The 23414-nt window shown below is 36.8% G+C and overlaps 1 protein-coding gene and 1 long non-coding RNA gene across 2 annotated transcripts in view; one reads left to right on the forward strand and one right to left on the reverse strand.

Moving 5' to 3' along the window:
- The window catches only part of LOC112663906 (uncharacterized), a 50431-nt gene that overhangs the window by 19921 nt on the left and 7096 nt on the right, over positions 1–23414 (forward strand). Inside the window, exon 2 of the long non-coding RNA XR_007403084.1 lies at positions 18233–18417. This is a non-coding gene — a long non-coding RNA (uncharacterized LOC112663906). The remainder of the gene's footprint in view (positions 1–18232; positions 18418–23414) is intronic.
- CAPZA1 (capping actin protein of muscle Z-line subunit alpha 1) overlaps positions 1–23414 on the reverse strand; it is a 47908-nt gene that overhangs the window by 15527 nt on the left and 8967 nt on the right. Inside the window, exons 2-4 of the mRNA XM_025452912.3 lie at positions 10581–10644; positions 7871–7922; positions 4588–4651 (exon numbers count right to left, since the gene is read on the reverse strand). Coding sequence (XP_025308697.1) covers positions 4588–4651; positions 7871–7922; positions 10581–10644 — 180 coding nt within the window. The remainder of the gene's footprint in view (positions 1–4587; positions 4652–7870; positions 7923–10580; positions 10645–23414) is intronic.

Genomic DNA, 23414 nt, shown 5'->3' on the forward strand with positions numbered 1-23414 from the left:
ATAATGACAGTAGGAACAATGAATATAACTATTTCCTTACTCTTACCCTCATTAAGCTTCCTCATCACAATTCTGCAACTTTCATAACTAAAAGGTAAATATGTTCACATTAAAATTTTAATCTGTACTTCCTTAATTACTCCTTCTTGGTGATCTAACACTTTTCGAAATTTGTATTTCCCACTTGAGTGCAAGTGGTTCATGTCTGTTGCTTGTTTATTCACTGAACTCTTGGCATCGTCCTTAAGTATTTGAATAACCTCTTAATCTATTATGCTTGAGGAACATAATTTATTCCTTTTGAAATCTTACTTTTAAACCTTTTTGTTATGCAAAGGTCACTTTCTTTCATAAACTTTTATTTTTAAAGTTTTTTATTTATTTCTCTAAACCCAACGTGGGGCTCAAACTCACAACCCTGAGATCAAGAGCTGCATGCTCCAACTGAGCCAAGTCAGGCACCTGCCTCCTTTTATAAACTTTTCATCATTACTTATGATTCTCTTTCCATTTCCTATTAAATTTTACTTTTTTAAAATTTAACTTTTAAATTCCACCTGGTTAATCTAAGTGTACAGTTGGCACTGGAAATCAAAGTTACATTAATCACATAAATTTTATCTATTCTTTTCTTTTCCTTTCTTTTTATGATATGTAGGGCTTGCTTTCTGATCAATGCCTTGTGTCTTCCTTCATTTGCTGTTGTTTTTAAAGATTTTATTTATTTATTAATGAGAGACAGACAGAGACAGAGACAGGCAGAGGGAGAAGCAGGCTCCGTGCAGGGAGCCCGACATGGGACTCGATCCCAGGTCTCCAGGGTCACACCCTGGGCTGAAGGTGGCGCTAAACCTCTGAGCCACTTGGGCTGCCCTCATTTGTCATTCTTGATCAGAATAATCCTGCATGGTCTATTTTTCATAGGAATTGTATGAAATCTATTTGAAAAACAGTTTCCACATCATTTATATTTCTTATTCAGATAAGCTTTCCATATGATTTATATTTCTTACTCAGAAACATTGCATTTGGGGCACCGGGGTGGCTCAACTGGTTAAGCTCAGGTCATGATCTCAGAGTCTGGGATTGAGCCCTGCATCAGGCTCCCTGTTCAGCAAGGAATCTGCTTCTCTCTCTTTTGCCCCCTCGCCACCCCCCGCCCCCCACTGGTGCTCTCTCACTCTCAAATAAATGAAATCTTAAAGTGAGATTGGGTAAAATTAACAAGGCAGGAAACAACAAATGTTGGAGAGGATGTGGAGAAAGGGGGAACCCTCTTGCACTGTTGGTGGGAATGTGAACTGGTCGGCCACTCTGGAAAACTGTATGGAGGTTCCTCAAGAGTTAAAAATAGATCTGCCCTAAGACCCAGCAATTCCACTGCTGAGGATTTACCCCAAAGATACAGATGCAATGAAACGCCGGGACACCTGCACCCTGATGTTTCCAGCAGCAATGTCCACAATAGCCAAACTGTGGAAGGAGCCTCGGTGTCCATCGAAAGATGAATGGATAAAGAAGATGTGGTCTATGTATACAATGGAATATTCCTCAGCCATTAGAAACGACAAATACCCACCATTTGCTTCAACGTGGATGGAACTGGAGGGTATTATGCTGAGTGAAATAAGTCAATCGGAGAAGGACAAACATTATATGGTCTCATTCATTTGGGGAATATAAAAAATAGGGAAAGGGAATAAAGGGGAAAGGAGAAAAAAATGAGTGGGAAATATCAGAAAGGGAGACAGAACATGAGAGACTCCTAACTCCGGGAAACGAACAAGGGGTGGTGGACGGGGAGGTGGGCGGGGGAGTGGGGGTGGCTGGGTGACAGGCACTGAGGGGGGCATTTGATGGGATGAGCACTGGGTGTTATTCTATATGTTGGCAAATTGAACACCAATAAAAAATAAATTAAAAAAATAAATTAAAAAAAAATCTTAAAAAAAAGAAACACACCATTTAAATCTATTTAATTTTCCATTTATTTTCTTGATTAAAGTGTGTGAACTATATCGCAGACTTTTGCTAGTCTCCAATCCAATATCCATTCTCTCCTTTCCCTTACTAACAGAACCACAAATGTTTTCTGTTTAAAAACATGTGTACAACTAAAAAAAAATGACACTTTCTAGCTAAGAATGACAAAGTGATATGAGTTTTGGCAATAACTTTATCAGTGGAAGTTGCTTCTGGAAAGGCCAATAGCAAGTTCTATTTTTGATCCTAGAACATAGATTCTTCTTCATTTGCAACTTCTTTCTTTGTTCCTGGAACATGGATTCAGTGCTCTGAAACATGGCAGCTCTCTTAAAGAGCATGATAATGAAAACCACACCTAAGGAAGCAACAAGGGTCTCTGGTGACATCATGGAGCTAACATAACAGTTCTAATATTAATCTCTGGATTTCTTACATGACAAAATCTCTACTTAACTAACCTACTGTAGTTGACTTGGCATCTACTTTGTCTTTTTTGTTTATTTTTTTCCTTTGTGGGTGTGTATGTTTTATGGCTCCTACTTTATTTTTTTTTTAAGATTTTATCTTTAAGTAATCTCTATAAACCAATATGGTGCTCAAACTTATAACCCCGAGATCAAGAGTTGCATGCTCTACTCCCTGAGCCACCCAGGCACCCCTATGGCATCTATTTTAATAATTCATATATCTTTCCTTGTTTTAGTGTCCACGTAATGGCTTTTTGTTGTTGTTATGGCTAAGAAGGGAATCTTTTTTTTTTTTTTTTAAAGATTTTATTTATTCATGAAAGACACAGAGAAAGAGAAAGAGAGAGAGGCAGAGACACAGGCAGAGGGAGAAGCAGACTCCGTGCAGGGAGCCTAACGGGGGACTCGATCCCGGGTCTCCAGGATCACACCCTGAGCTGAAGGCGGTGCTAAACCTCTGAGCCACCCAGGCTGCCCAGGAATCTCCTTTTGACTATATTTTTAAGCTAGCTACTGATGGATGGTATATGGGAATGTTCTTATGTATCTGGATACGGATCTTATTATATAATTCCTATTATTAAGTTATACAATATCAACTGTAAGTAATATTTATAATTTCCTTCCAGTATTTATCTTTTATACTTGTAATTAATCTATTTTCATTAAGAAAATTAAGATAAGCAAAAATATAAACCAAAATAAGCAACAAGCAAAACAAATTCTAGTAATCCTGTAACTCTAACACATCGAGTTAAGATTTTGGTCTATATTTTCCCACATTTCCTTTTCTATGCACATCTATATGTTTTATAGCTTTGATTCTTAAGATGCATATGTTCTCCCATGACTTAACATTTTATAAAATGGGATGTATTTTAAACTTGAGGCATCTTAGGACTGTGTCATAGTTTAAATTGTCAGTGTTTTTTTTCTTACTCATACATAAAATAATGGTGTAATTTTCACAGAATTTAAGATGCACGGTTTCTAATACAGTTCATTTAAGTATCTATTTAAAAAAATAAACTAGCATAATTCTACATATCCTCCTTTATGTTTTAGTTTAATATATCACAAACATCTTCCCAGACTTGGGAGCACATTCCCAAATCAGTATTTATATCAGTTTTCAATGACTACATGGTATTTTGGTCTGCAGATAATTAATTTAATGTTGGGCATTTAGATTGTTCCCAATCTTTCACTATTATAAATGTTTCTAATATATTTATACACTTATTTTCCTAGGATAAATTCTGCAGATTTGTGGGTTCAAAGAAGATTCAGACTTTATTTTTAAAGATTTTATTTATTCATGAGAGACAGAGAGAGAGAGAGAGAGAGAGAGAGAGAGAGAGAGAGGCAGAGACACAGGCAGAGGGAGAAGCAGGCTCCATGCAGGGAGCCCAATGTGGGACTCGATCCCGGGACCCCAGGATCACACCCTGGGCCAAAGGCAGGCGCCAAACCACTGAGCCACCCAGGCGTTCCAAGATTCAGATTTTATTTTATTTTATTTTTTAATTTTTATTTATTTATGATAGTCACAGAGAGAGAGAGAGAGAGAGAGAGAGAGAGGCAGAGACACAGGCAGAGGGAGAAGCAGGCTCCATGCACCGGGAGCCCGACATGGGATTCGATCCCGGTTCTCCAGGATCGCGCCCTGGGCCAAAGGCAGGCGCCAAACCGCTGTGCCACCCAGGGATCCCAAGATTCAGATTTTAAAAAGCATTTGGTATTTAGTGACATATTGCCTTTGAAATGTACATTTTAAATTTGCAAAGTCCTGTTATATAATGTTAATAACTATGATAATAATGGAATTCTTTCCTTTGTTCCTCTATTTGAATAAGGATGCCTGTTTTCCTATACAATGTCAAATTTGGTGTCTCCCATTATTCTTACCAAGGAGAATTACACACAGCTATAAAATCTGTGTAAAACTCAAGTCTTATTTTCACTATTCTTGTTAGGGGCAGCTCCCTTTTCCTATCAAAGAAACTCCTAGTATTATGAAAGCTACGAAAACTAAGATATGAATTTATTCAGGATCTGATCTTCAGACACATGCTTTGATTTATAAAATTTCTACTACCATCCAGGCACAGCCTACTAAAAGAACCATCATTACCTGATCTTCATATCCTTCTATCTTCACAGGCGTGAACTGATCCATGTTATACTGGGCAAATGCACTGTTTAAAAAAAAAAAGGGGGGGGGTAGAATTATATATAAACACAAAGGCAATTCAAGTAATAGTGAAAGAGAATGTGAAAACACCCTCTGTGCTCTCTCCCTTTCTCTCTAGGAAACTGGTGTTTTCCAAATGCCTTCCAGCTTTCTGAAGTACCTCTTCTCCACAGAAATCTCAGACATGCCCTAAACTCTGAAATTACCCTTTCCTCTCCACTCCTAAGCTCCATCAGTACCCCCACTCCCCTGACTATTCCTAAATTTTAAGCAATTCAGTTTTTGTGAATTACCAACAGCTTTAATCATTTGGACAGAAGCTTTCAGTAAGTAAAAAAAAAAAAATCTTCAACTGATGCACTATTTTAGCAATGCTGTCTTTATTCTGGGCTTTCTGAGATAGGGCAGGTAGTACAGACCACAATTAAATGTACTGGAAGACATCAGACATGGGGAAGAGAATAAGGGCTAAGCGTGAGTCAAGTCTCAGCCGAGAGCTTAAGGCAGAAGAGATTATCTGAAAAGGGGGATATGAATAATTAAAGTGAATGCCTAATATTACTGTTTACTTGTCCAGTGCTACATTTATAGGACTACATTTACAGCCATTTTCAATGGCTCCCTGGTACATCTTACAAAGTAAGCAAAAAGGTAAAGTGAAAGAAAAATGGAAATATGCTGGAGTGTAAGAAAGCCTAATATACTTAAAAAGTATCAGTCTTCTCTCAGAATTCACTTGCCGAGGGAAGAATTAAACACCTCTACAGCCCAATTTTAACCTACTAAAACACCTATGAGACCACTGTTTTTAAGCAGACTATTAAACTCTCCCTAGACTTCAAGATAAACCAAAGAAACAGATATTTAAAGCTAATCTTCAGTCTTTTCATTTTTAGGTTATTGTTATTTTTTAAGTAATCATTTTCTCTTAACACCACATCCCCATTAGCAAAATGAGTCCTAAGCACAGTGGTTCTTCAGAAAAGAACATAAATTAAATGCTTGTGGAAAGTGGATTTTTTTTTTCTAGAAAAGCTTAAGGAATAGGGAGTAAATACATATTCTATTCTAAGATACATCCTAAGACTACAGATAACAAACACCAATACCAAACTTTATTAACATTTAATCCCATCTCAAGAAAATGGTATTTCCATTCTACCAGTTGTGTGGGCCAAAAACTTGAGATCGAGATCATCCTTGATTCTTCTTTCTCTCAAATTTCACATGCAATCCCATCAGTAAATGTTGTAAGTTCTACCTTGAATACATACTCAGAATATGATTTCTTCTCATCACCCATACTACTACCACTCTAGTCTAAACCACTGCCATTTATCTATGCACTACTACAATAAGTCTTCTTACTCATCTTACTTCAATCTTTGCCCCCCTGCATAGCAGCCAGTGATTTTTCTAAAATATAATCTAATCGAGTCATTCTCTGCTCAAAACACTGATAGTTTGCCCTCTCTTCCAGAATAAAATCCTCTCTTTAACATGGCTGACAACACCCTACTTAGTTTGGAAGGGCTGGGAATTACCAGCGAATGGTTCTAGAGATCAAAAGCATAGGTGAAAATCCAGGAAAGAGAGTAAATCCGAAGTCATTCAGGTTTCTTTCATTTTACATAAAAAGCAATAATGATGAGGATGATGATTATTGAAACATTTACTGAGTGCTTACTATGAGGACTATGGCCAAGGGACTGAAGCACCTCATTACAGAAAAAACAAAAACAAAAAACTAAAATTTTCATCCCTGTGGAAAATCACATATTTGGGCATAAGACAGCTCTCCTTTAGTAAGAGCGTTCTCTGAAAATCTAGAGTCTGTAAGAGCCAGAATATTTATAAAAACAAAGCTTTGTTATTGGGGCAAAATAAAGCATCTGAACTAAACACTAAATTCTACTATCATTCCTAATTGGAAATGGGACAGTAGGCTTAGGATGCAATCAGTCTTGGGTCTTGGCATTCTACTCCCCATCTCCTCTTTAGCACTAGTTTATCACATGAAATACAGAGATTTATTTTGGGTAGCTCTCAAGGATAAAACTAAGACAAATTAATGGCAGCAAGGAACTTGCCTTGTGAGATAGTGAATTCCTTATTATTAGAAGCATTTAGATTGGATAATCATCTGTTGACAAAATATAGATGAGGTTCTTTCAATGATAGGGCAGAGAATAGACAGGTTGAACTACCAAATCATGAATGCCTTTTTCTGTGGCATTCTGTGCATCTAAGAGAAACCAGCATTAGAATGTATCTTTGGTGTGTGTCTAAATCAATATAAAATGAGAATATCATTCATCACAATTATAGTGATGCTGTACAAATGTTAGGGTTTGTAGAATCTGGTCCCAGATGAGTTCCAAAAAAGCACCATAGACAGGGCAGAGGATGCTTGTTTTCCAGGCAGAAGCTCTTAGGATAATTTTCTATAGCTAAAATCTAAACCAGCTATTTATCATACCAAATGCTTTTATAATAATTATCTGTTGCTCTACATCAAAATCCTTGTCCCAACCTCTCTACCCACCCTTTTCCAGTCATCATCCTTTTCTGGTTTCCTCTTTACAAAGGAACTCCGGGACAATTAGATAGATAGTCATTGAAATAGAATTTTATATGTAAAGGAGAGTAGTGATAAATCCAGATAACAAGGGGCCTTGAAAACTAGTATTTAGATTGGAAGAAAATAAAAACATAGATTACTATGTTTCTGAGGACAAAGATAAAATGAAAGTGCTATTTTAAAAAGATTAATTAGCCTGATAATGATAAGGAATCAATGACTGAGTTGAATAATCATGCTATTATTCTATGATTAATCTATTACAGCACTTTATGAATATCTACTATTTTGTGCCAATTTGAGAAACATTATTCCTCAATAGCAGCCTAATCTATCATTAGCAGTTTAAAACAAAATTCAACATGAAAAGGAGTACAGTGGATACCCTAACAGCACATATTAAACTCTGCTTTAACAGGGAAAATCTGGGCAAAAAGAAAAATAAGATCATATATATAATAAGCTTTAAGGATGAAAATAGCATGGGGGGGCATACTTTCTCAAGTTAAAACAACTAAAACTGCTAAAACCAACTGCTTTTATTAAAGTATTTCAAACTTAATTTTCAAGATGCAAATTTATTATCAACATAGTTTATACAAAATTAAAATAATATATAAGTGGATTTCGAAAGATACTTACTGTGCTGCCCCTTCCCTGAGGAGATTGTCATTATTAAGTAGTAGCCGGACATCTGAGAAGGAAAAAAATGTTAAAAGATGTTAAAATTAAAATGTTCAGTAGAGGACAAACTTCAGAAGTTTTTTAAAAATTAGGTTTTGCAAGTTAGTCTTCAGATATATATATACACACAGAAATCCTAAAAATGCAAATGAACAGATGCTAATAGATTTGCATGTAATTATTTGTGACACAATAACAATAGCTTCTCAAAGAATTTCATAGCAAATGAAAAACATGACTTAAAGTTATAGTTAGGACTCCTAATTTTGTATCTAAAGAAGCTTTTATTTTATTATTATTATTTTTTAAGATTTTATTTATTTATTCATGAGAGACCCAGAGAGAGAGAGAGGCAGAGACACAGGCAGAGGGAGAAGCAGGCTCCATGCAGGGAGCCTGACGTGGGACTCGATCCTGGGTCTCCAGGATCAGGCCCTGGGTGGAAGGCAGTGCTAAACCGCTGAGCCACCCGGGCTGGCCTAAAGAATCTTTTAAAATGAGATTAAGAATGGGAAGTTTCTGGGCAGCCCCGGTGGCGCAGAGGTTTAGCGCCGCCTGCAGCCTGGGGTATGATCCTGGAGATCCAGGATCAAGTCCCACATCGGGCTCCTTGCATGGAGCCTGCTTCTCCCTCTGCCTGTGTCTCTGTCTCTGTCTCTCTCTCTCTCTGTCTCTCATGAGCAAATAAATAAAATCTTAAAAAAAAAAAAAAAAAAAAAAAAGAATGGGAAGTTTTTTGTAACACCAGACCAAGAAAACTGTGAAAAATCAGTCAGTGGCAGTGAAATTACTGAATATATTTTTCTATGAAGAATCTAATATAAAAGTATATCCTTTTAAAAAGCTGTGTGTCAAGAGTCTAGTCACTCTTCTTTTGGAAGAGGAGGGTCCTTGTTATAAAAGAAACTACCAAGCACTAACTCCAATAGGGAAGACTAATTAAAAGCCAAAGGCCACGGACTCTTAGGGCTTCCAAAAAAGAGACCGACAGAGGCCAATGTGTAGCATGCCAATAAAAACCAACCCTCATGCCACAAGTAGCTTGCCAATTTTTTTTTCAGTAGCTTGCCAATTCTTAATCTAATGCTTTCATATCAATTATTCTCATGATATTCCTGCAAAGTACATCCAGTTGTCAGAAATAAAACAAGGGACTTCTAACTACAAAGGCCATTAATTTTGTTAAGACAAGAATTCATCTGAGCTAATCAGCTGGATAAAGTTCAAGTCAAAGGAAAATTTCCTAAGAGCTCAGTTGTTGAAAATTTATATTTGGTTGATATGGAAAAAAGACTAGAGAAAACAAGGCTGCATTTGTTTCTCTTGCTATTATATTAGTGTTCAAAATCCACAAACAAGTCTATAAGGAAGAATGTCTGAATTTATTTCTATTCTATTATTTACCCCTTACAGTAAACATTTTATATGTTTTCCTGGTTACTTTTTCTCTACATAATTAATTTTAGTAAGTGGAGATTACTGATTATCCTATGATGTATGGGGCTCTGGGCAAAGCACAGATGAGTATCACATAATTGCCTTTTTTTTTTTTAAAGGATTTTATCTATTCATTTATGAGAGACACACAGAGAGAGGGGCAGACACATAGGCAAGGGGAGAAGCAGGCTCCATGCAGGGAGCCTGATGTGGGACTTGATCCCAGGACCCCAGGATCACACCCGGAGCTGAAGACAGATGCTCAACCACTGAGCCACCCAGGCATCCCCACATAGTTCCTCTTAAGTAGGTAGCCATTTAATGTAAAACTAGAATTTCAAAATACGTGTTTACTCAAATGAGTTAAGATGCACAAAAAACTTTATGATGAGTTTAACAACTTAAAATGGGATTGTAATGACTGACTTTATCATAAGTTCAAGATGCCTCATACATTTTTCATTCTATACGTTAAGCCAGTGAATAACACGGAAGGTCACAAAATGTACTGGAATAGCGGTTCCCAAACTGGCTGTGACTCAGAATTGAACTTGATAAAAACAGATTACCCAACTTCACCTCCAATCTTTTTTTTTTTTTTTAAAGATTTATTCATTTGTTCATGAGAGACTGAGACAGAGAGAAGCAGAGACACAAGCAGAGGGAGAAGCAGGCTCCATGCAACCAGCCTGACGTGGGACTCAATCCCAGGTCTCCAGGATCATGCCCTGAGCTGAATCAGGCGTCGCTAAACGCTGAGCTACCCAGGCTGCCCTAAATGAGAAATCTAAGTAAGTTGTTAATGCTGGAAGCTGTATATATAACAAAGTTCCCAGATGCAGTCAGTTTAGCCCCAATGACTCTAGAAAGTGTCCTATATATCCTAGGGATATGTCTTGAGTGAAAGTACTGAAGAAGCTTAAGCTATGGTTTATATAATGATAGATATAAAACTATGGAAACAATTTAGTATTGCTTCTCTACTTATGCATATTAAACTACTTCAAATCTTTTCTCGCATAAGATAGGTATACAGTTTATGGGTTAAGAATTTGCTTTTGACTCAGTCCTTGAATCCTTGCTGACATTTAACTAGCTAAGTCACATTGGATAAGTTATTTTAGCCTGTTTGAATCGTGATTTCCTTAGCTATAGTTATAATGTGCTGTAAGGTTAAAAGAGACAGCTTATATGTAATTTAGGAGAGCTTAAAATACTAATGTTAACTCACCATTGAACACTTCATTAAATTCTCCTGGGGGTGCATGAGTGATGAATTTAGCAGCTATGCGTACCTAAAGAGAAATAAATAAAATAATATATAAAAGGAGAAGGAATTAACAGATTACAAAAATTTGATCACATTCCTTGAAATAATACTACCTGTTTAAATCTTTACTGTTTAGAAGCCTTCAGAGTTTTTCACAAACATCTCAAAGCTTTTATCATCAATATAGGATTCAGGGATAGCCACGCTGCTCTGATTAAGTTTATTTTTCTTTAAAAAGTTGAATAATCAGTTTTTGGTCAAAATATACTAGTCACAAAAGAAAGCATTTAAGCAAATATATCAGTAAATTGGTAGGATACCAAGTTGCATTTATAGTGTTTATCCCAATGCAATGATGGTTCAATATTAATAAATCAGTATAAAGGAGCAAACCCTTGTGATTCTCTTAACTCGTGCTGGAAAAAAAAATTCAACACTCAAATATCATAAAGCAACAAAACCACTAATTTTGGGTAGGCATAAACTTCCTGAACTTGAAAAAGGATTTATCTACCCAAATTCTACAGCATACCTAATAATGATGCAATAATGCAAGCAGTATCCCTAATCTTAAAAACAAGACAACGATGACTTCTATCACCTAAAATATTAAACACTGTACTAAAGGTCCTGAAGGTACTATAAACAATATTTTTCCTGTTTTTCCTTCTAACTCCATCTCCTGTCCCCTAATGCCTTCTACATTTCTGGATCTACTAATTAGAGATGGGTGTTGAAATCTTAGGATCTAACCTGCATATCTCATTTTTTCTTCTATATTTTTATCTTTTGTCATTATATACTTTATTTGGGAAGAAGGCCTCAGAGCCCCATTTTTTCAATTCACTAAAATGTCTTCATTTATGTCGACTTTGCTATTCAGATAATTATTGTAACCATTCTATTTTTAATTGCCAAGACTTTTATTTTTGTGTGTATAATAATCTCTTGAGTCTCCTTGAAGGTATTAACTATATACTGACTTTAAAGTTTTGCTCAATAGTCTGTTTCCTAAGACTTTAGATCTACTTTTTGAGTTTGGAGCTTTTTAGTACTGGTTTTCCACAAATGGAAACGGAACACCTACTCGAATTTAATTTAGCTTGCCTGTTCTGTTTACCTGCAGTTTGTCTCTAGTGATTGCAGGGGAGAGAAAAAGTAGAATTGCTGCTGGGTATTAGGAGTGGTTATGAGCAGATTAATTTCTGAGGGAGCCTCATAAGGACCAGAGGCTACCTGGGACATTGCTCTGACTCTGTTCTCAGTGCTCACTCTCAATGTTGTATTCTGAGGACAAATGCATTTTTGTCTTTGGTTTAGGCCAAATGGGAGAGAAAAGAGGAGCCAAGTGGTACAGTTAGCTTACAGAACAGTTCCCCAATTAATCTACATCAAAATTGTTCTGAGTCCTTTCCTTCTTCCTCCTTAAATGGAGTTCCTCCAAATGGTACCTACTTCTGTAACAGTTTTCTTTGATGTATTTTGGGTTATGATTTCTTCTGACCTTACTTTTGCCCCCCATATAGTTACCATTCTGCTTTCTTTCTATGAAGAATTGCTAAAAAATTCTGGTCCAATGATGGTGCTCTAATTTTTTAAACACTCACTAGTTCATTTCTCCCCTTATTCTATTTTTCCCTACTCTTTTCATCCTAATAAGGTTTGGCACAAAAGGTGAGGTGAAACCATGTGCTCAGTCTGCCATATAATTTACTCTCTTAGCTCTCATCAAGTCAAATGCGAACCACAAAGAATATACAAACCTATTTAAAAGAAAAGATAATTTGGGGTATCATTCAGCAATATACATATATAATTATGTTGTTAGCAATAGGTCTGACCTCAAATGAGTCTTGCAGTATAATTCTAACACACTGTGACACAAAGAATGTTGAAAATTCCCTAATTTTTGATGTGATAATGAGTATGAAGATTATTCAACTCATTGATGAGGGGCAAAGAGGAACATGATATATCTACCAATAAACTGAGCCCTGCTTTCCAAATAGGCATCCTCTGTTGACCCCTTCATTTCCTTCAGTTTTAAGTTCTGGCTGACACAATCAAATAAGGCTATCATCAAAGTTAAACCATTTTTTTTTTTTTTTTAGATTTTATTTATTTGAGAGACAGTGAGTGAGTGAGAGGGAGAGAGAACCTGAAAGACTGCACTGAGCAGAGCCCTCTGAAGGGCTCAATCCCACAGCCGCGAGATCACGGCCTGAGTCAAAACCAAGATTGGACACTTAGTCAACTGAGCCACCCAGGTGCCCTAAAGTCAAACCATTCTTAAGCAAAAAAAACCCTCTCAAGAGTCATTTGAAAATAAGGCTGGATGGGCAGCCTAGGTGGCTCAGCGGTTTAGTGCCGCCTTCAGCCCAGGCTGTGATCCCAGAGGGGATCAAGTCCCACGTCAGGCTCCTTGCATGGAGCCTGCTTCTCTCACTACCTGTGTCTGTTCCTCTCTCTCTCTCTCTCTGCTTCTCTCACTACCTGTGTCTGTTCCTCTCTCTCTCTCTCTGTCTTTCATGAATAAATAAAATCTTAAAAAAAATTTTTTTTTGAAAAAAAAAAAAAGAAAAGGCTGGAAACTGAGAAGAGAATTAGAAGAAGATGAAAAATACTTTACAACTTTAGGTTTATACAGATCTTGTATGACTTCACTCATATTCTAAGAAAAATAAAAGCTGTTCCATGGACAAACTTATCTCTTTAGTCAGGAAAGGCCTACTGACTGATGGAGCAAGGTAGACTGGAAAACCTGGATTCTAATTACTGGCTGTGTCAGTCCATTAACTAACCAGATTTATTTATTTTTATTTTTTTTAAAGTTTTTTTAAAGATTTTATTTATTCATTCATGAGAGACACACACACAGAGAGGCAGAGACACAGGCAGAGGGAGAAGCAGGCTTCATGCAGGGAGCCCGATGTGGGACTCGATCCCGGGTCTCCAGGCTCACACCCTGGGCTGAAGGCAGCGCTAAACTGCTGAGCCACCCAGGCTGCCCACTAACCAGATTTATAATTCTAGAAACATTACTAATCTTTTTTGGTCCTGAATTTCCTCATTATAATCCAACTCCTAAAAACAATGAGAAGATCTGCAAAATTTCTTTGAGCTACAAAACTCTACCTGATTTTTTAAGACTTATGAAACAAAACCTGTATGTGGGCTGTGGAAGCAGAGATGAGGAAACCATACCACAAAAACCTTAGAATATTCTATGTACATAAAGTTTGAGAACCCTGCCATGACAGGGTAATTACAGATAATGTATTATTTTTCTGAGATGAAAACTGGTGGGGATTAAGAAGAATAGTCCATAAAGCTCCTACATTAACTGAAGCAACAATAAAAAGAGCAGTTCTAATTAGGAAACAAGAAATGCTGCTCAACTCATGAAAATCATACTACAGCAGTTCCCATATGGAAAGCCAACTGTGGATATTTGCATTGGCATGTTCAGTTAATCATATTTCTGTCCTCATCAACTGTTGTTGTCAATCACTCACTTAAGAAATTAGTAAGCCTACTCTGAGAGTAAATCTATTTTTTAGTCTATTTGTGGTAAATCTGCTGAGTGGCTATAGTGTATCCCATTCTGTCAAGGTGCATTTCCATAAACCCTTACATAATCGCGAAACTCCCTTCAGTCAAGAAAATTTAAGTGTTCAAAAATATATTCATATGTAACTCAAAAAGAATATTCCCTAAGAAGAGTAAAATTACAGCCATATTTTACAACTACATATGTAACAAACTGTTTGAATAGGTAATGGTAAAAGTTATCAAACTGAAAATTCAAGATACTATTCTTGAAGTTATCCCCAAATTTTCAAAAGTTACAAAATCTGGGGCTCCTGGGTGGCTCATCTGGTTAAGCATCTCTAACTCTTGATTTTGGCTTATGCTATGTATGATCTCTTGTTTGTGAGACTGAGGCCATGTCAGGCTCCAGGGAATGGAACCTGCTTAAGATTCTCTCTCTCTTTCTCTCCCCTCACTCTTAAAAAGAAAGTTATAAAACCTGATGGACTTAGCTTAATCAAAAGAACAGTCATTTGGATAATCAATGAACTAAACAATGCATGTTAAAAAAAAATAATAATTCAGGGGCAGCCTGGGTGGCTCAGCGGTTTAGTGCCGCCTTCAGCCAGGACGTGATCCTGGAGACCTGAGATCGAGTCCCACATCGGGCTCCCTGCATGGAGCCTGCTTCTCCCTCTACCTGTGTCTCTGCCTCTCTCTCTGTGTCTCTCATGGATGAATAAATAAAATCTTTAAAAATAATAATAATAATTCATCCATTTAACAAACATTTACTGAGTACCTAGAAAGAGAAGTTAAGAGTAAATAAAGATTAAAGACTGAATAAGATTGTCACTGTCCTCAAGGACCTCACACATAGATCATAATACAGCAAGCAAGTATTAAAGGCCACAGTGAGGCACCAAGAAAATGTAATCAACTCTACATATGTGTACAAGGAGGGCTGATGGGATGGCCTTTGATATGGTGAGGTTTGAGACAGACTGAAGGATGAGTAAATACTAAGGACGGCATTCCAGTCAGAGAAAACAATACGTACAAACTAAGATAACACAGCACAAGAAACTGAATATAGATATTTAAAAGATATGCAAAATGTAAAATAGTGCTACTTTTCTCACTAATTTTTTTTTTTGTTTTGGAAAATAAAGTTGTTGTTGTTTTTTTTAAGATTTTATTTATTTATTCATGAGAGAAATAGAGAGAGACAGGCAGAGACACAGGCAGAGGGAGAAGCAGGCTCCATGCAGAGAGCCTGATATGGGACTCGATCCTGAGTCTCCAGGATCATACCCTGGGCCAAAGGCGGCGCTAAAGCGCTGAGCCACCCAGGCTGCCCGAAAATAAAGTTTTTGTTTTAAAAACAAAATACCAATCATTTATGTTAACATAGATTAATTATGTTTTTTTAACTAATTATGGTTTTAAATGAATTAATGCTTTAAAAATCTCTTGTTTTAATATCTATTAAGTAGACACAAGCTATATAAATAAAACTTGATTCCTAAGAGTATTAAAGGGGTCCTGAGAGCAAAAAAGTCTGAGAAGCATTCTCTCTGCTAATGTAGGTTTGATGTTTATCATATGCTGTTAAGTGAAAAAAGTTCACACAATGATATATCCCTGTTGTATTAAAAGCAAATATATTTACATACAAGTATAACTACTAATTTTAATTAGGACTTCCTCTGGTATTACAAGTTATTTTTCTTTCCTTTTTTGGCTTATCTCTAGGTTCAAAAAGTTATACAAGGAATATAAATTACTTGTATGATAAACAGAAATTTTTTTTTCCTGGAAGTTTGTACTTCTTAATTCCCTTATTTAGCTCACCCATTACTTCCTTACTTGTATGTTAAAGATAATTTTTAAATTTTTAAAAATCAAAAGAAGCATGCCAACATCTCTTATCCAATAAATTAAGTTTTTAAGGACAGGGGCACCTGGCTGGCTCAGTCAGCAGAGCATGCAACTCTTGATCTTGGGGTTGTGGATTTGAGCCCCACACTGGGTACAGAGATTACTTAAAAATTAAAAAGTCTTTAAAAAAAGGTGAAAGAGGACATAAACAAGATAAAAGTTTTGGAGTGACATCAAAACTGAAAGCAATGGGTCAAGGAAGCTACAGGACAGGATAAAGTGAAGTTAGTAAAATGCTAAAAGCAACAAGGAAGGCTTCTTAAAGTTATACTTGCACATGCTTTTTGACCATGAGCTTATTAGCCTTATTAACTTCCTAGCTGCACTGTGCCTTATGCTAGAAAGTACAGGATAGTTAATTGGTTAAATGAAGGGAAGATATTCAAAGAAAAAGGTAAACTAAAAGCTTGCTTCCATTTTCTAAAGGAAAAAAATGCCTACAAAGAGCACAAAAGTCAGAGGAGGGGAGAATATCAAGTAGTAGTGTGTAAGTCCAGCTTTAAGTGCTGAAGACATAATTAAAGTGCTAGAAAAACAATTAATCCCCATAAATCTGAGAATACCAAGAATAGGAAAAATGTCCAATTAAAACACGAAAACATCCCCCAATTTTTTTTTTTAAGATTTTAGTTTTTATTTATTCATGAGAGACAGAGAGAGAGAGAGAGAGAGAGAGAGAGGCAGAGACACAGGCAGAGGAAGAAGCAAGCCCCATGCACGGAGCCACGATGTGGATTCGATCCTGGGTCTCCAGGATCACGCCCCGGGCTGCAGGCGGCGCTAAACCGCTGCGCCACCGGGGCTGCCCCATCCCTCAATTTTTAAATGAAAGTTGGTGAGAAAAAAAAAAAAAAAAAAAAAAAACTTGGTGAGAGTTGAAGACATAAGCATCGGCAAGGGTGAAATTCTAAATGAATGGTGAAAAAGAATGTAGTCATTATTAAATGCCAAAGGTGTATCTCAAAACACTGTTATGGTCAACCATGCTCATGTTATTTTCTAAGAGTTACTAAAAACAGTGGACTACTTAGTATTAGATAAATCTTAGCATTTGGCAGTCTGACAATAGACTTTGATGTGGCAAGATGATTTCTCTCTCACTCTAACAATACCATAAAAATACCTTGAAATAGTAGTTAAAATCTTAATGCTACATTTATATATTCTCAATAAAAATCTAAAGTCTGGAGCGCCTGAGTGGCTCAGTTGATTGTCTTCCTTCAGCTCACGTCATGATCCCGGGGTCTTGGGATCAAGCCCCATATTGGGCTCCCTGCTCAATGAGGAGGCTGCCTCTCCCCCAGCTCAGGCCCTCTTGCTCTCTCAAATAATTACATAAAATCTTAAAAAAAAAAAAAATCTAAAATCTGCTCCATGGTCTCCAAGGCCCTTCAAACTTTGGCTCCCTCACCCTCTACTATCTAGTTGCTAGACCTTACAGCTATACTCCTGCCTCAGGACTACTGCATTTCTTGTTCCTTTTGCCAGAAACTCTTTTGTCAGAGCATCTCTCTTCATTCAAGTCTCTGTTCAAATGTCACCTTCTGACTTCCTGACTCCTATATACAAATTAACCATGACACTTTCTGCGCCCTTTACAATTCTACCCCACTTACTTGCTTCTTCATGGAACTTGTCACTACTGAACTACAGGGATGCACGGGTGGCTCAGTTGGTTAAGTGCTGGACTCTTGATCTCAGCTCAGGTCATGATCTCAGGCCTCGTATAGGGCTCAATGCTGGGCGTGGAGCCTGCTTAAGATTTTCTTTCCCTCTCCCCCACTTCCTCTGCCCTCTTTCTAAAGAAAAATAATAATAAACTAATAATGTTCCTTGCTCAACACTCCTAAAAGAATTCCAAGAACAGAGTACAGGTTAGCAAACTGCTAATGTAAAACACCAGACAGTGAACTTTTTTAGGGCTACATGGGCCACATGGTCTCAGTCCCAAATGTAAACAAATGAGCAAAACTGTGTTCCAATAAGTTTTATTTATTTACTTATTTTTAATTGAGGTATTATTGGCAAATAATGTTGTAAGACATTTTAAGTCTATGATGTGATTTAATAAACATATACATTGTGAAAAGATTACCCTCACTGAACTAATTATTTTTTAAAAGATTTTATTTATTTTACAGAGAAACAGCACAAGCAGGGGGAGTGGCAGAGGGAGAAGGAAAAGTAGATTCCTCACCGAGCAAGAAGCCGGACAAGGGGCTCAGGGTTCGATTATGGGACTGTGGGATAATGACCTGAGCAGAAGGCAGATGCTTACCCAACTGAGCCACTCAGGCACACCCTCCACACCCTCTCTGACACTGAGGTAATTAAAACATTATCTTGAATACTCTAATTTGGTCATGTTAACTTTCAGAAGTCATAAAATATTTTTCTTGTGATTTTCCCCCCAACCATTCAAAAACCATTAGCTTATAGTCTATATAAAACATGCAGTGGATCAGATTTGCCAAACCCTGGCACAGAACATAAGAACTCATTATGTTTGTTCCTTGCTGTATACCCAGAACTGAGACCTGGCACATGCTAGGAATGTAAATGAATGACTACTATTTTATTGTTTACAAAACTCTTTCATAACCAGTTTTTCTTTGATCTTAAAACAGCTTGTATAAGCAGACAGGCAAGGAATTATTATTATCCCCACCATAAAAGGAATAAGTTCAGAGAGTGTAAGTGCCTTGTATAAGGTCACATACTTGTATAGTGGTGGACCTGGAACTGGACAATCACCTATACTATGCAGTAGTAACAAGTATTAAAATTCAGGATTATCTTTAGCATAGTATCACATGGATTTAGCCTAGTCCTTTTAGAATTTCTTTTTTAAAACCAGGAATTGAGTCAAAACTTTGCTTATAAAAGCTGTAATTGAAAAAAAAGTTGGAAGGGATAAACGCAATGAAATAATAACTTCAAAAATCAGTATTATCTAGCTTCAAAACTGGGTGAAAACGATGACATTTGGTAGAGGTAAACAAAATCAGTGGTAGAAGTACAAGGGGAAAGAGAAATGGCTAAGCAGTGACTGCAAAAATATTTTTGCTGCACTACAGATGAGGGATGATACTTCTAAAAACTGATTTAGTCAGTCATTCTTTTTAAAGATTTTATTTTATTTATTCACGAGAGACACACAGAGAGACGCAGAGACACAGGCAGAGGGGACAAGTAGGCTCCTTGCAGTGAGCTGAATGTGGGACTGGATCCGGGACCTCAGGATCATGCCCTGAGCTGAAGGCAGACACCCAACCACTGAGACACCCAGGCATCCCTGTGTCAGTCATTTTTAAGACTGGGGTGGGGGAAGAAAGTTGAAAGCAGGTATATCCCATAGAGGGGAGGCATGTCATCCCCAGCCTAGTTGAGAATCACTGGTATGGAGGTTCTAGTTGAACAAAAACTTAACTGTTAACAAGGCTTTTAAATAAGGCTTTTAAAACAAGGCTTTTAAAATAAATCCCTATTCCATAAAGTAAGTTTCACTGCACATAGCATTCATCTGCAGTGAAAGATAATAATTCCACCTAGGTTTTATTTTTAAAAATATATTTTTTTAACTAATCTCAACACCCAACGGGGAGCTTGAACCTGCAACCCAGAGATCAACAGTCACACATTCCACCAGCTGAGCCAGCTGGGCACGCCACCGTGTATATAGTTTAAGTTTTTAACAAATTTTTATTTTTATTTATTTTTTAGAGGAAGGGAGGGGCAGAGGGAAAGCGAGAAAGAGAATCTTAAGCAGGGTCCATGCCCAGTATGATGCCTGACATGAGGATCCATCTCACAACCCCAAGATCATGGCCAAAGTCAAGAGTCCCATGATCCACTGACTGAGCCAGCCAGGTGCCTGCACAAATATTTTAAAGGGAAAATACCCAAGTCTTATACACAATTCCAGTCCTTCATATGCTTAAATACTCCAATAATGTTAAGTTCATGGAATCTTCTATATTATGTTTCTAACCTATAAAGGGGAAATTTAGAATCTATAAAAGTATTCCTAGATTTCAGTTTCCTCCCATTCTCCTTGTCTTTTCACCTCTCCAAAAGGGGGAAATAAAAATACCTAATCACTGCAAGGATAAAAATTTCATTATTACGTTACTAATATGTGTACTGAAAGTTTAAACATCAAACTGAGAAAGTAATATACCTTACTGTTCCCCAGAAACTGCTTAATTTTGTTAATTTTCATATATATTTTAATAAACTTTAGAAAATGTATTAAAAGACATTTAGAAAATCTATAAAACTTAGGTTTTTAGCTTATTAATCTTTTAATAACTCCACATCTTTCAACATTACATCTATTAAAAACTGTATTTTAAATATCATCCAGAGGGAGGAGAAGCAGACTCCCTGCTGAGCAGGGAGCCCCAATGGATTCGGCCTTGATCCTAGGAATCCAGGATGGTGACCTGAGCTGAAGGTAGACATTTAACAAACTGAGCCACCCAGGGCAACTCGCCCCTCATCATGTTATTTTGACAAGAATGAATTTTTTTTAAATGTACCTTGCCTCAATGTGGTTCATTTTTTCATCTCATTCTAAAGCTTTCGGTCTATCAACGATAAACTGTCTGGGGCAATAATTTATTTTTTTTTTATTTTTATTTTTTTTAAATTTTATTTATTTATGATAGTCACAGAGAGAGAGAGAGAGAGAGAGAGAGAGAGAGAGAGAGGCAGAGACACAGGCAGAGGGAGAAGCAGGCTCCATGCACCGGGAGCCCGATGTGGGATTCGATCCTGGGTCTCCAGGATCGCGCCCTAGGCCAAAGGCAGGCGCCAAACCGCTGCGCCACCTAGGGATCCCATGGGGGGGCAATAATTTAATAGGCAAGTTCCAAGCTGTTGACATGTATTTATGATAGTATCAAAGCTCTAGAATTCCAGTTTCAGTGCCTTTATCAAATAAACAAAATCCCTTATAGCTGAGGGTTCTGAAAGGCTAGTCAGAGTTTAATTTGGGGTTATAATTCTAGGAAAAAAAATATGTTTTCAGAGATCTCTAGGACCAAATGGAATATTGGTTTCATTAAAGAGCTTACTGTTAGCTGTTTTTTAAAATTTCAAATAAATATTATTTTCCTAATTTAGAACTAGAGACATTGTAGAGACCCAGAATGTACTCAAAAATAAAAATTTAGCTGTATATAGTTTATTATCCTTATCAGTAAGGGCAAACACTTAAAAGCATAAGACATATGTCTTAAATTAGGATCAATTTCGCAAAAAACAAATGATGGCAGTTTCAAGTAATTTGCTTTGTTTACTCTTCTAAAAGCCATACTAAAGTAGTTCTTAGAAACTGTTTTCTTTATTAGCAACCAATTAAAGTTTTGTCAGATATAGACAATAGGTAGGGAAAGCAGGCAAGTTTGTTTTAAGTAGAGCAATTTCATTCACTCATTCATTCATGGAAGATCTAATTGGCTTTATTAAATGATTCATGAATTGGGCAGCATCCCATCTAGCAAAAAGATGCTCCCAGCAATTTCATTTTGAAAACTTCTATCAACTCTAGAGAATAACTGCTTGAAAACTTATTATAGTAATTATATAACATACATGGAGTACCAAAGTCTCTCCTTGACCAAATGTTTGTCAGGGTCCTCTGAGCCCTCTTAGGTAGGCCCATCTTGGCTCCATCCTATCTATGGCCTACCTAACCCAGTCCTAACAAGAATTCTTAGTTTAGTGAAATTCTCCCACTTTTGATATGTGATCAAGTTCCTTATCCCCCACCTTTGATTTGTAAGTCCTCAATCTGTCTTTAGTCAGAATCCTATTAGATCTGTTTAGCAAAAAAAAAAAAAAAAAAAAAAATTTGTTTAGCAAGAGTCCCTCTACCCTTGATGTGTCCTCTTAATAATTTTTTATCCACTGAACCCCTCACTCTGCTTGATGGCTATAAATCCCCAGCTGTCTTTGCCTCATTTGGAGTTGAGGTCTAGCTCTCTCCCCTAATGAAAAAATATTGAATAAAGTCTTATTTTAACAAGTGTCAGAATAATTTTTTAACAGGTCATCATTGTATGTCACCTAGTATAACAGTATATAAACATGACATACTTAAGCATAAAACAAGAACTAAAAAATCATCTCTTGTCTATTTAGTTTAATTATTTATTTAAAGACTTTACTTATTTATTCATGAGAGAGACAGAGAGGCAGAGACATAGGCAGAGGGAGAAGCAGACTCCCTGAGGGAAGCCTGATGTGGAACTCGATCCCAGGAACATGACCTGAGCCAGAGGCAGATGCTCAACCACTGAGCTTACCCAGGTGCCCCAGCTCTTGTCTATTTTATTTTCTAGTTAATCTTTCCCAACTACTCCCTTTTAACTTCTCTATGCACCAAGTTAGAAGGAAATCATCTCTTTGTTCTTATTCTAGATTCTCCTAATACAAAATCTCAGCATGTTGGTAAAAAGATCTCCAAGAATACATCTTAAGTGTTAGAAGTTCAAAGTCAGTAGTAAGCCTTAAGACATCTACTATTGAACAGAAAAAAAAATTAAGTACTGGCTCAACCTCAGTGAAGATTAAAAAAAGTCTTACCTTAAATAAAAAATGGGATAGATATTCATATGGAAGGAGGTAGAAGACCCTATTTGTTTTAATTAGAGGATCTAAATGTCTATATCAAGAACTGAGGAAGTAAAAAAGTCTGAGATATGTTCTAATGAGTTAGAAAAAAAGATAAAAATGACTGAAAAGATCACATAAGCAACTTGTTGCTTAGAAGCTTACATGTGTTAAAATAATACACACTTTCACCCCCTATCCTAGGTGACTGGGCAGATAGCTAAAGTATTCTAAGTGCCAGATATACAAAGTGCACTGTTTTAGAAATAGGAAGACCAAGTTAAGAAACTAAGGAAAAATCCACACCAAACACTGTGACATACAGATGCCTGAGAGCAATGACCAAAGTTCAAAAGGCAGAGTCTGGTGGTAAGAACCTTTGCTGCATGGACACAAAAGCAGTGGAAAACAGGAAGCTTTTGACGTTAAGACCTAATGCGTATCTGGCCTGTTACGGCATTCTAAGTTAAAGGTACATCTTTTTACCAATTTTATCTTTTCTTTAAAACCTTTGGGAGTCAGACGTGGTTTCACATGCCAATTTTATCATTTAATTGCTTGGGTCTTAGTTTCTTCATCTGTGGGTAAAATATGTGCGCAAATCTAGGACTGCTTTAAGAATCTAAAGAGCTAACATGAGACAGACTTACACATAGATAATTAAGTTTTCCCTCCCCCCAAGCAAATGCCTAGATGTTACTGAAT

This window comes from Canis lupus, chromosome 17, assembly GCF_003254725.2.
Source record: "Canis lupus dingo isolate Sandy chromosome 17, ASM325472v2, whole genome shotgun sequence".
Classification (NCBI taxonomy): domain Eukaryota; kingdom Metazoa; phylum Chordata; class Mammalia; order Carnivora; family Canidae; genus Canis; species Canis lupus.